The following is a 13,026-nucleotide window of genomic DNA, read 5'->3' on the forward strand; positions in this document are numbered from 1 at the left end:
AATATGCCCTAGCCCAGTGGCCCTGAGGGCTTCCTTACCGAAGTGTCCTGAGCATCTCCACATATTCCCGGACAGGTCCAGGCCCCAGGGTCCCCCAGCCCACCCCCACTGCACAGTTGCATGGAGCACCATTCAGAGATGACCGTGTGAGTGGCGCCCTCTGGAGTTGTGCAACAGGCAGCTCCCAATGTGGATAGGTCTTGGAGAGGCTCCAGAGAGAGCTTGGGAACCAGTACAGTGAGAGGTTCTCAGGGAGGGGCTGGTCAGCAAGAGCTGGTTGACGGGTTGGTGAAAGAAGGCGTTCAGGGTTTGGGGGCCTTGCTGGCAGGAGGGATAATCAGATGGAAAATGGGCTGAATACAGAGGACAGGAGGTAGTCAAGAGAGCTCTGGCCTAGAGACCTCTGTCTAAGGCCTGACTGCCACCTGGTGAGCTCAGACTAGTCCCTTCCCTCTCTGAGCCTCAGTTCGCCCTTCTGGATGGTGAGAGGTTGGTTTAGATGGTCATGGCAGCCTCTTTGAACTTAACCATCTCGCTCTGCTCCAGTGGGAATGAAATCAAGAGGAGCAAAGCAGACAAAAGCCCACTAGGCTGCCTGGCTGACACTGGCTCTCTCCACATCTCCCAGTCATGGGCGTGGTTAACCCCTTGCCTGACCCTCCCACTCTGCTTCCAGACCCTGATCAGGGACCTCTCCTGGAGGGCAGGGCCTTCTCCAGTTACCACCCTGTTCCTTTCCATCCCTTCTTAACCAAAAATCTGGAAAGAATCATCACCATACTAAGTCCGGCTGCCTACTGCTCCTTTAGTCCTCAATCCAATTGTGGTCTGACTACCCCAGCAATGGTCACCAGTCACCAGCCAGTGACCAAACAAGTTGGGTGAACCCTTGTCAATGCTCAGCGGCTCTCTCTGCAGCATGGTCACCTTTGCCGGGCCCTCCCCTCTCGGACTCTCCTCTCCCTGGTTCCCCAGACACAGCTCTCTCAAGTTAGGATCTATTTCTCCTGCCTCCTGGAAATGCTATTTCTAGAATTCTGCCCTCTCCTTCTTCTCTCCTCTCTACTGCTCCGCTCCACCTGCTCTCTGGGTTTTAACCAACACCTATAGTGTTAGTCGCTCAGTCATGTCTGACTTTTTGCAACTCCATGGATTGTAGTCCACCAGTCTCTGTCCATGGAATTTTCCAGGCAAGAATACTGGAGTGGGTTGCCATTTCTTTTTTCCAGGGGATCTTCCCGACCCAGGGATCGAACCCAGGTCTCTCACAACACAGGCAGATTCTTTACTGTCTAAGCCACCAGGGAACACCTATAGGCTGACAGCTAATTCTCTGATTCCAGCTCTAGAACCATCTGCTAAGAGACACGTCTAGTGACCCCTCCACTGCACTGTCCTATGGAGTTCTTAAATCCAATTCATTCAAAACCTAATGCACTCCATTTTTCTGCTCTTTCCATGAACCTGAGACTGAATTTGAAGGTGCCCTTGGCTTTGTCTTCTCCTTTTCACTCCCTTGTTGAAACCAGGAACCAGGGCCTGTCTGTAGCACCCTTTATCCATCCCTTGAATCTATGCCGTCCTCCTCATTCCAGACTACTGCCTTAGCTATCAGCATTCCCTTCCTCAACTTTTTCCAGTAGTCACCCCACTGTAGGCTCAGCCACTCTTCTCTCCCCACCCAGTGCAGCAATGTGATCATCCTGAATATAAGGGCATGCATGTGCCCGCTCCGCTTGGAGGCCTTCACCCACTTCCAACCATCACCTGAAGCTCCAGACCCAGGGCTCACTGGCTTCAGCCTTCCTCTCCTGACTCTTCCACCTTTACCATAAACAACTTCATCCTCCTTCTTGCCCCAAACATGCCCTTAAGCAAGCTGTCCTCTGCCAAGGCTGCCCACCACCCATCTTCTTGACCACTACCAAACTCTTGTTCATATCTTCAAAACTCTGTCAGATGGCTATCCCTTTTAGAAGTTCTGTCCCTCCCATCCTGAGTGAGTCGTTCCCTCCTCTGGGCCTTTCTTGTCTAATTTGATATGATTCTTCTTATCAAACTGTATTATCTTTTGGGATTGATGATAATTATCTTCTGTGCTAAACAGTAAGTTCCTCCAGCAGAGAGACCAGGTCCTTCATCTCTGTCCTCAGGGGAAATATAGCAGAGCAGACCTCAACAAAGGCTTCTTGAATTAAATCCCACAGCCAAGACAGGACACTGGCATCAAAAGGTTTTGCAAAACAGCTATTTAGACTCAAAAGGGAATGCAAAAAATGCTTGTTACCTAGTTATTAGCTGCTCTCTCCTTTCTCTTCTCTCTCACTTTCAAATGTTTCCTTTTCCCTAAGGTCAGCATTACCTTTGAAAATATTTATTAGCCCCTGTTTCTTCCTTTTTGTTTTTGTGTATACTTCCTTTTTTTTCTAAATCAGATTTCAAGCTCCCTTTCTTTTCACTGTGAACCAGATTGTCTGCCGATGTCTGTTTCACGAGCGCTTGCCCCAACATTTCACCACCTGGCCTGTCTCTCACTATTGCTTCGTCTCTGGGTCCTTTAGAGACACTTTTGTGGAATCCCTGGTCTCCCTCACTGACCTCGCCGGTTTCACCAACAGTGAAACCACAAAGGCTGACTACATAAAATTCTAAATCCAATCACCTATGAATCTAAAAGTGGGTGCTTCTGCTCCAATATAAAACGTTTTCACTTGTAGTTGTTGTCTTGATTCCCCTGGAGAAAGACATTTTGCTGCACAAAATGCAGGGCTCTGTATAATCTCTTGGCAACTCAGACTAACTGACACTGTGGAAACTCACACGGTGCAGGCGACTCGGCCAGCAGCCTGCTGTGAGGGCAGTGTGCGCTCACACACGCTGTCCATTCATGGGAACTGCCTACGTGCCAGGACCTGGCTGAACCCTTTAAACGCACCATCTCATTTAATCATCGTAACACCCGAAGAAGCAGGTGCTGTTGTTATGCGGGGTCCTCTCTACAGGTGAGAATACCAACCTGCAGAGCCTCAGAGACTCACCCGAGTATAAAGCTAGTGATGGGGAGCCAACCCTGGACCCGAACGCAGGCAGGCCTGGACACCCCTCCTGACATCGTCCTCTCTCCAGCCAGTGTTTCCCACCACCCAAGAAACAGATCTTAAAGTGCGTTAGATGCCCGATAAAGTTAGGAAGTGTGGAGACTTCAAAAACCAAAGCAGCAGGAACAACCACGGCTCACAGTCAGATGGCTCTGCAGGCTGAGGGCCCCTTCCCACCTCCCCCCAAGCACATCCTGGGGCGGGCAGCACTGCGGTGGGCTCCGGAAGATGTTTACCACAAGAGACGTCCCTGTGTAAACTGCTGCAGTCACATCCCCCCTTTTATGTAGGACAACCCTTAGCATTGACACTCTGCTAAACTAAGAACAGCTTTGGCAGATGCCCTTAGGGTATAAAACTGTCAGCTCAGAGTTCTCCAAACAAAGACGCTCCTGTACCAGAGAACTGTCTCCTCATCTCCTGGACTCTTGCCCACGAAAACCTCCAAAGATATCACTCCCCACAGCCTCGGTCCAACCAAGGGGAGGAGGCAAGAACTGCAATAAACTAGAGGGAATGAAGTTGGAAGCAGACAGCTCAGTTGTAAAGACACACGAAGACTGAGTTTCCCAACAGCAAGAATAGCATTTGCCCCAGAGATGAGCGAATGTTCTGTAGGCATTTTCTGCTCTTTGGCAGAATCAAAGATGATAGGCAGGCTAGATCCAGGGGACACCTGACCAAGAGTAATGACAGAGGGTTAAGAAGCAGGGGGTGGGGAATTTAACAAAAAGTAGACCAGGAAAGACCCCTAATTAAAGACTCCATTGATAAATATCCCCATTGAACAAAGTAGTTTTCTGAAAATCCATAAAGAAAATTAGCATAGAAGACACAGCAACAAAATAGATTTGCTGGGACCATTCTCAGTTCTGGGGCAGGGTGTGAAGGTAACTACGGTGGATTGTTAAAATAATAAATTGTGCCTCCTAACAGCCATATCTCTTGGCAGTGTGAAGTTGCAAGTACTCCCATTAGGAGTAGGATGTCTTTCATCATCACTTGAATCCGGGCTAGACTTGTGCCTTGCTCTGGTCAATAAAATGTGACAGAGGTAATGTCATGCACATTCTAAAGCCTGGGTCTTGGGAGTTTTAATGGTTATTTCTGTGGCAGCAATCCCAGGCAAGCCCAGCAAGGAATGAATCAGGATGACCCACACAGTGTCATAAAAAAAAATAAGCTGTTATAAACTGCCAAGTTTGGGGGTAGATGGTGCTGTGACAGGGTTTCCCAGGTGGCACTAGTGGTAAAGAACCTGTCTGCCAGTGCAGAAGAAGGAAGAGACTTGGGTTCAGTCCCTGGGTTGGGAAGAGTCCCAGAGGAGGGCATGGCAACTCACTCCAATATTCTTGCCTGAAGCCATGGACAGAGAAGCCTGGCAGGCTACGGTGCATAGGTTTGCAAAAAGTTGGACACAACTGAAGGGACTTAGCATGCACGCAAGGCACAGTGACAATAGGTAACATCATGGTAACAGGAGGGGTGGGCTTCCCTGCTGGGTTAGAAATAAGAAAAAAAAGACAGAATTTTTTTTTCTGAAAAGACAAGAAAAGAAATGTTGGTGCCAGAAGAGAAGATTTGTCTGCATTCTTGCCATGGGCTCTAGTTACAGAACTTTGCATAGTAACTGGTACATTGCAGGCATGGGGAAGGCAATTAAGCTTCTACAACCCATTAGTAGTAATCTATCTGAAATTTCCTACATAATAGAAACGTGTAGATTCTTCTTAATGAAGTGACTGCGGTATCTGTATATGGGAAGAATTGTAGTGAGATGATGGACATTTATTCCCTCACCTAGTCCCCAGCACTACAGATTTCCTGTCTCCTTGGACTCATTCATTAATTTGTTCATTTGACAAATATTTATTGAACTCTGTGTCAGGCACTGTCTTGAGTGCTGGGGAGTAGAAGAGAACGAGGTGGTCTCTATCCATAAAGACCTCAGTTCAGTGAGGGAGAGAGGAATACAACAGATAAATATTTTTTTGATGTGGATTATTTTGAAAGTCTTTATTGAATTTGTTTTGATGCTGTTTCTGTTTTATGCTTTGGTTTTCTCGCCATGAGGCATGTGGGATCCTTGTTTCCCAACCAAGGATCAAATCTGCACCTTCTGTATTGGAAGGTGAAGTCTTAACCAGTGGACCACCAGGGAAGTCCCAACAAATAATAATAAATTTATATGAATAATTAATAGATAAGTTATAAAGCAATATGAAGAGTTTTGGCATCTATAAAAACAAGACCCAAGGTACAAAGACATGGAACAATGGATTGGTTCCAAATTGGGAAAGGAGAAAATCAAGGCTGTATATTGTCACCCTGCTTGTTTAACTTATATGCAGAGTACATCATGTGAAATGCTGGGCTGGATAAAGCACAAGCTGGAATCAAGATTGCCAGAATAAATATCAATAACCTCAGACATGCAGATGACACCACCCTTATGGCAGAAAGTGAAGAAGAACTAAAGAACCTCTTGATGAAAGTGAAAGAGGAGAGTGAAACAGCTGGCTTAAAACTCAACATTCAAAAACTGAAGATCATGGCATCCAGTCCCATCATTTCATGGCAATAGATGGGGAAACAATGGAAACAGTGAGATATTTTATTTTTGGGGGGCTCCAAAATCACTGCAGATGGTGACCACAGCCATGAAATTAAAAGACACTTGCTTCTTGGAAGAAAAGCTATGACCAACCTAGACAGTGTATTAAAAGGTAGAGACATTACTTTGCCAACAAAGGTCCATCTAGTCAAAGCAATCATTTTTCCAGTAGTCATGTATGGATGTGAGAGTTGAACCATAAAGAAAGCTGAATGCCGAAGAACTGATGCTTTTGAACTGTGGTGTTGGAGAAGACTCTTGCGAGTCCCTTGGACTGCAAGAAGAACAAACCAGTCAATCTTAAAGGAAATCAACCCTGAAGATTCATGGGAAGGACTGATGCTGAAGCTTCAATACTTTGGCCACCTGATGCCAAGAGCTGACTCGTTGGAAAAGACCCTGATGCTGGGGAAGATTGAAGGCAGGAGGAGAAAGGCATACAGAGGACAAGATGGATGGATGGGATCACTGACTCAATGGACATGAGTTTGAGCAAGCTCCAGGAGATGGTGAAGGACAGGGAAGCCTAGCATGCTTCAGTCCATGGGGCCGCAAAGAGTAGGACATGACTGAGCAACTCAACAATAAGGTACAAGCTTCTCACTTGGACCAACTTGACCTTGATTCCCTGAAAAAATCAATACTTTGACTCCACTTAGCAACCCCCAGAGCTAATGAGGTGCAAGTTGGCTATTCCCTGCACCACTTCCCAACCCTGTGAGTCGGTCCCACCCCCACATCCAAGCATCCCACCTCCAACATCTGCAGAGGGGGCACTCATCCTGCCTCTCAGACCCCCAGGTTAGGTCCTTCAGTCTCCATTTCCCAATGTGGAAGAGGAAGCCTCAGATTCCCATATGGCAATGTGTGAGATCAGTGTGTCAATCCTTCACCCATTCTGGTTAATAAATTACAACATGAAATGTTAGAGCTGGAAGGGCTCAGAAAACATCTGCTCCAACTCTCTCATGAGGGAACTGAGGCCCAGGAAGGTGGAGATCTGATCCCACACAAAGCTGCCCCTAATTACTATCTATACCTCCTTCAACAGCAAGGTGCATGGGTGAACGAGGGCTAGAATTCAGCCTTCGACTCTCAGGTCAGTGGTCTCTTCATTACATCATATTGCCTTTTGTATCTTCTGATAAAGAGCCAGAAGAAGAGTAAAGAGAACTGGGTAGGTCACTCCCATCCCAGGTGTTCCAAGATGCTGACAAACTCCACCCATTAAAGCACTGGAGAGCTCCTGCCTGAGTGCAGGATGCCGATCATAACTAACTCAGTTGTGTGGCCAGAGGACCAGTGCCCCTTGGAACTTGGGATGCTGAGATGTAGAGGACGTCACCCATGGTAGTATTACCTTATCGACAGGATAGTTTCAGAAGCTGTACCCAAGGGCCAAGCAGCCTGGGTAAACAGTGTCCTTTCCACTCCCAAGATCTGTGTGTCTCTTGAACCAATGGTTTCCTTTGATCTTGATGGACATAGAGACTCATGAAATGAACTGTTTCCCTCTTTGCTATGACCTGCTAGGAAGCACGGGGCAGGATTTGCTGCCAACCCTAACAAAGGGTACATGACTTTGTGGCATATATTCTGAATACCAAATAGATTCCAAGCTTCAACTTAGCTGTCTACCCTTATTTTTTCCCTCTTCACATCTCCGAGTCTCCTCATGTAATTTTTTTTTCTTGTCTATATTGGGAATCACCTTAAATCTTATTTAATGATTCAATAAATAAATAAAAAGCTGATTTTAGGCTGAAACTAGGGGGAAAAAATGCCAAGAGAGAAAAATAACTCGAGTGGAAAGATCTACAAAACTGGGATAAGCAGTGAAACACTTCTCTATACAAAATACTTACATGATAAGGGTAAAGTAATACGGTAATACAGAAGCAAGGGTAATATGCAAAATACTTAATACTGGGCCCAGCACAGCCTGAGCTCATCAAAACCGATCTTGCTGAGGCCAGCCATAAATAACTGGCCTGCCCAGGCTTGAGGACACCAGCTACCATCACGTGTGGCCAGCAGGCAGGAGACCTGGATTTTTGTTCTCATTCCAACCTCCGCTACCTGTGAGCCCCCCAACTGGCTAGAGCCCCACTTTCTTCTAAAATGAACCCCTGATTTACCACCTTCCCAACTCTGACACGGTCTAGCTTCCAATAAACCACACCTCTTCTAGGAGACCTGGTTGGATGTACTTTAGAAGAGGAAATTTTATACAGAGCCTCTAAGTTATGATTCCAGCCAACCCCTCAATAATTTCCCTTTTCCAGTTTGCTGCTTGTGACATGAGGGCATGATGAAACGCCAGCTTCACTATGGGATTCAATCTTATTAGCAGGAACCTGATTAGATTATATTTCACTGCAGCCCAGAGGCCACCGTATTTCAAGGACAGACATGCCAACTGTGCTAGGAACATGCAGAGACCTGCTCTCCGCAGACCTCCTGGAATCCGACCCCCGCCTGCGGCAGGCACAGTACAACACAGATGAGGCGTAACCATAGATTCCGACCTTGAGAAGGTGTTCCGGGCGTAGTGCATGATGCTGTCAAAGTCGTACATCTCTCCCAGAGAGCTCACTTCCCCAGCTTCCATTTTTAAGAAATTATACTCCTGACCTGTGACACAACACTCTGTTAACGTCTTTGAAAACCAAGGCAGGCACCTGAAAGGAGGCAGAGGAGGGGAGAAGGAGGGCCCATAGCGACTTCTGAGAGCTCTGTCAGTCAGTCAAACGACAGGCTTGGTGGTGGTTCTTCTTGTTGTTTTTGACAGATTAGAAATTTGAAACTTAGAACAGCTCTATGTGCTCCCAACCCCACCACCCAACACCCTTCCCAAAATGCCTCTCAAAATTAAAGTAAGTTAATAGGTTAGTTATGGGAAAAAATTGCCTTTAAATCTCTAGTCTTGTTATTGAAGGAACAAAGAAAAGAAATCCAATATTTAGGTTCAATCTCAAATTCACTATTCAGACTCTTGAAAGCATTTTTAAGGCAAATATATTATTCAATCAGTGACTTTCATGTTCATTATGAATTTCTGTATAAAACTGCTTAACACGGGGAGGTATTTTTAAGAAATCTAGACACTTTATCTGCCTTGGGATAGGCAGAAATACTGTTTTTCATGTACTTGTGTCCTAATTATATTTCAGTTTCAAAAATATGTGTTGCCTACATCAGCAAAAATGAGTCTTCGAAAAGCAACTGGGAGAATTCTTTTTTTGGATGAGTAGCTTTGATGCTGCAACAGTGTTCTGGTCGATTCTGTTCCTGTTAGGAAATGGAGTTGGATTTCACTGTCCTTTACAACATGGAATCATTTTGCTTCTGCTCTAACCTGAAAGCTCTAGCAGATGACCTCCCAAGAAGGACCACGCATGGATGAAGGACAAAGTGCTGGTGACAAAGGCCTCCATACTTACAAATGAGTGTCGGTCTGCCCCTAGCAACCCCTCTCTTTCCTCCCTCCTGACCCCATGATGCTACCTGCCTGACCCCCAGCAACCCCTCTCTTTCCTCCCTCCTGACCCCATGATGCTACCTGCCTGACCGCTGGCTTCTAGGCTCCATACAGACTCCTTACCTGGCTGGATGTTTTCTCTGATGATGGTTACATGCTGGTCTCTGTCTGGCCGGGTGTGTTCATGCCAGAACCCAACCACATGGCCCAGCTCGTGGGCCACAATGCCAAACTTGTCACAGTTTTTTCCAATGGATATGGCCTGTGGGCCTCCACCTCGGCGCCCAACATAGGAACAACAGCTGGACAATTGCAGAAATACCCAGGTCAGCAGATCAGGGAATGAAGCTTGAAAACAATCTCATTGTCCAACTTCCCTCCCAAGGCAGGAATTCCCTCCAAAAATGGCTCTTGACCTTTTTGGTGGCCTGGAGAATCCTTAGAAAGATACAGCCTCTCCTCCAGGAAAAAAGTACATACCTTCCCCCACCCTTTTACCCCTAAGTCTCTGATGACAAGGAAGAGACAAAGGAAGGAGCCCCTGAGTTTCTGTAAAGCATGAGTCTTTTTGCTATTATCAGAGGAGCCTTAGAGATGACTTCCCTTCTGGGCACAATTATTTTTTAAAATATATATTCATTGTTCCTAATATAGAAAGCTGTAAAAAGTAAATTAAAATGGCCCATAATCCCACCACTCAGATAACTTCTATAAAATGTTTTAAAAATACATGCCCATGTCACAAAAGATTTAAGTACAGTATTAAGGTTCCAAAGATAACTATTGTTGACAGCTTCTTGAATTCTAGTCCAAAAAATGTAATACATCTGTATATACACATATAATTTTAATTACAAAATACATCATGTACATTGTCCTTCATCTTGCCTGTTTTCCTCCTTAATTCATAGATATTTTCATAACAGTAAATGTTCACCTAATTTTTTTCAAAGCGACATAGTATTAAAATTTATTTAATCAGTCTCTTACTAACACACATTTAGACTGACTTCAGTTTTTTCTATTGAACCGAAGCCTCAGGAAAGAGGGAGACAAACAACAAAATACAAAACAAAGAAACCGTTGAGGTCTTTCTTACTTGCCTTTGGTAGGGTAAATTCCAAGCAATGGGATAAATGGATAAGAGCATATGTGCATTTGATATTTTGATAGATACTATCAATTGCAATCCCAAAATGTTGTGTCTTTTTATATGTCCATTAATAGTATGTTAAGTAGCCCTATTTCCCCACAACCAGGCCAGCCCTGCTTTTGCCAAACTACTTTTGCCGATTTGATAGATGAAAAGTGGTATTTCACTGAAGTCGGATAGTTTTCCATGTTTTATGTGATATTTATATTTTTTCTTTTCAACTATGAGATCACATGTCCCCCCAGTTGGGGAGCGGGGAGGGTTGTCCATCTTTTTATTACTGATTTGGTAAGAACCAGTCCATTCTGAAGGAGATCAGCCCCAGGATTTCTTTGGAAGGAATGATGCTAAAGCTGAAACTCCAGTACTTTGGCCACCTCATGCGAAGAGTTGACTCATTGGAAAAGACTCTGATGTTGGGAGGGATTGGGGGCAGGAGGAAAAGGGGACGACAGAGGATGAGATGGCTGGATGGCATCACCGACTCGATGGATGTGAGTTTGAATGAACTCCGGGAGTTGGTGATGGACAGGGAGGCCTGGCGTGCTGTGATTCATGGGGTCGCAAAGAGTCGGACGTGACTGAGCGACTGAACTGAACTGAACTGAACTGAAGAACCTTTTGAAAATTAGGGGATTAAATCTTTGACTATTAAATGCATTACAAATGTTTTTCTCCCTTTGTTATTTCTGTTTTAGCCGTATAAAGGTTTAAAATTTTAATGCGATGTCTTTATTTTCTTATGTGTTATTTAGAAAGGCCATCTACACTGCAAGATTATAATTAATATGCAATCTTGCTTCTTTCTAGTACATTTCACATTTCTTTTTCTTTTTTTTTTTTTTTCTTTTAAAAATCCTTACATCTTTGGACTTCCCTGGTGGCTCAGTAGTAAAGAATCAGGAGCCATGGATTCAGTGCCTGGTCTGGGAAGATCCCACATGCCGTGGAGCAACTAAGCCTGTGCGCCACAACTATTGAGCTTGTGCTGTAGAGAGTGAGAGCTGTGGCTACTGAGCCTATGTGCCTAGAGCTGGTGCTTGGCAACCAGAGGAGCCACTGCAACGAGGAGCCTGTGCACCGCAACTGGAGAGCAGCCCCTGCTTGCTGCAACCAAGAAAAGGCTGCACAGCAATGGAGACCCAGCAAAGCCAAAAACAAATACATAAGTAAAATGTTTAAAATGCCTACATCTTTGATCTGGCCAAAATCATTTTTGGTATGTGAAGTGTGGTAGTATCCCAGCTTTATTTTCTTTAAAATGAGCTACTGAATTATTCCAATATTCACATATCCCTGACTAATCCATCTTTCTCTCATTTAAAATGCTACCTAAATTAGTGTATAAACATATTCATTTTAAGCTCTTTCGTTCCATATACCTATTTTTTTCTTGAGTTCCAAAATGGTTTTAATTATTATCTTCATTTGCATTTTAAAAATAATTGTATTTATCTATCTTTGGCTCTGCTGGGTCTACGTTGCTGCACGGGCTTCTTTCTAACTGTGGTATGTGGGCTTCTCCTTGTGGTAGCTTCTCTTGTGGTTCCCAGGCTCTAGAGCACAGCTCAATAGTTGTACACCGGCTTAGCTGCTCTGTGGCATGTGGGGTCTTGTCAGGGATCGAACCCATGTCTCCTGCATTGGCAGACAGATTCTTTACCACTGAGCCACCAGGGAAGCCCTTCATTTGCATTTTGATATCACATATGTTGGGACAGAATATCAGACCTCTTCTCCTCCCCTACCTCTGTCCCTATCACTGCTGTTTGTTCTGTTATTTCTACATGAAAAACTCTAATATCATTTGTTCAAGCTCTTAAAATATGTGTACCTACACACCCAGAAATACATATATGAAGTTGCTGTTTAAATCAGAATGGCATGAATTTATAGGTTATTTTAGGAAGTCCTGACATCTTTACTATGTTGGGCATTTCCATACGAGGAAACAGTATGTATTTCCATTTTTACTTCTTTTTTAAAGTTTCCTTAGAATTTTGTTGTTTTCTTCCTATATGGCTGGCATATTTTTGCATTTTTGTTATGGTTTATTCTTAGATATATTATCTACTATGTTTCTACTAAACTTGTGATGTCCCCCATTATGAAAGTATTACTTTATCAAATTATTTCATTAAGGCAAAAGTTATTTCCTGTTGATTAATTTTGTAGTCAGTTACCTTAACAGAGTCTCCTTTTATTTCTGACAGTTTTCCTATTGATTTTCTGGGTTTTTTCACCACGTGTCACATTAACTTCAAACAATACTTGTTCTTGCCAATATTCATTGTGTTTGTCTTTCTCGTGTCAAATTACATTAGCTAGTATTTCCAGAAAAAAAAAATGAAATAACTATGGTGATCATAAATATCTTTTGTTACTGATTCTAATAGAAATGCTTCTAGAATTATTATTGATAAACATGATGTGGGCTTTGAGGATATATATATATATATTTGATTTGTGTGTGTTATGTTAATGTGTATATGTGTGTGTGTTAAGTCAAGGATCTATCATGAAGGTATTGAAATGTGCAGATGTCTTTTTAGCATCTATTGAGACACGAATATGGCTTCTCTCCTCTGAGCTATCAATATGTTGAATCATGAAGATAGATTTCTTAATGTTGAACTACTCCTGTATTCCTTAGATAAACCTTTTTGGCAGGCCACTCTTC

At 44.0% G+C, this 13,026-nt stretch overlaps 1 protein-coding gene across 1 annotated transcript in view; it reads right to left on the minus strand.

Moving 5' to 3' along the window:
- Window positions 1–13,026, minus strand: part of TLL2 (tolloid like 2) — a 151,524-nt gene that overhangs the window by 45,619 nt on the left and 92,879 nt on the right. Inside the window, exons 6-7 of the mRNA XM_019953203.2 lie at window positions 9,317–9,495; window positions 8,241–8,346 (exon numbers count right to left, since the gene is read on the minus strand). Of these exons, the coding sequence (XP_019808762.2) occupies window positions 8,241–8,346; window positions 9,317–9,495 (285 nt within the window). The remainder of the gene's footprint in view (window positions 1–8,240; window positions 8,347–9,316; window positions 9,496–13,026) is intronic.

The sequence above is a fragment of the Bos indicus genome, chromosome 26 (genome assembly GCF_029378745.1).
Source record: "Bos indicus isolate NIAB-ARS_2022 breed Sahiwal x Tharparkar chromosome 26, NIAB-ARS_B.indTharparkar_mat_pri_1.0, whole genome shotgun sequence".
Taxonomy (NCBI): Eukaryota; Metazoa; Chordata; class Mammalia; order Artiodactyla; family Bovidae; genus Bos; species Bos indicus.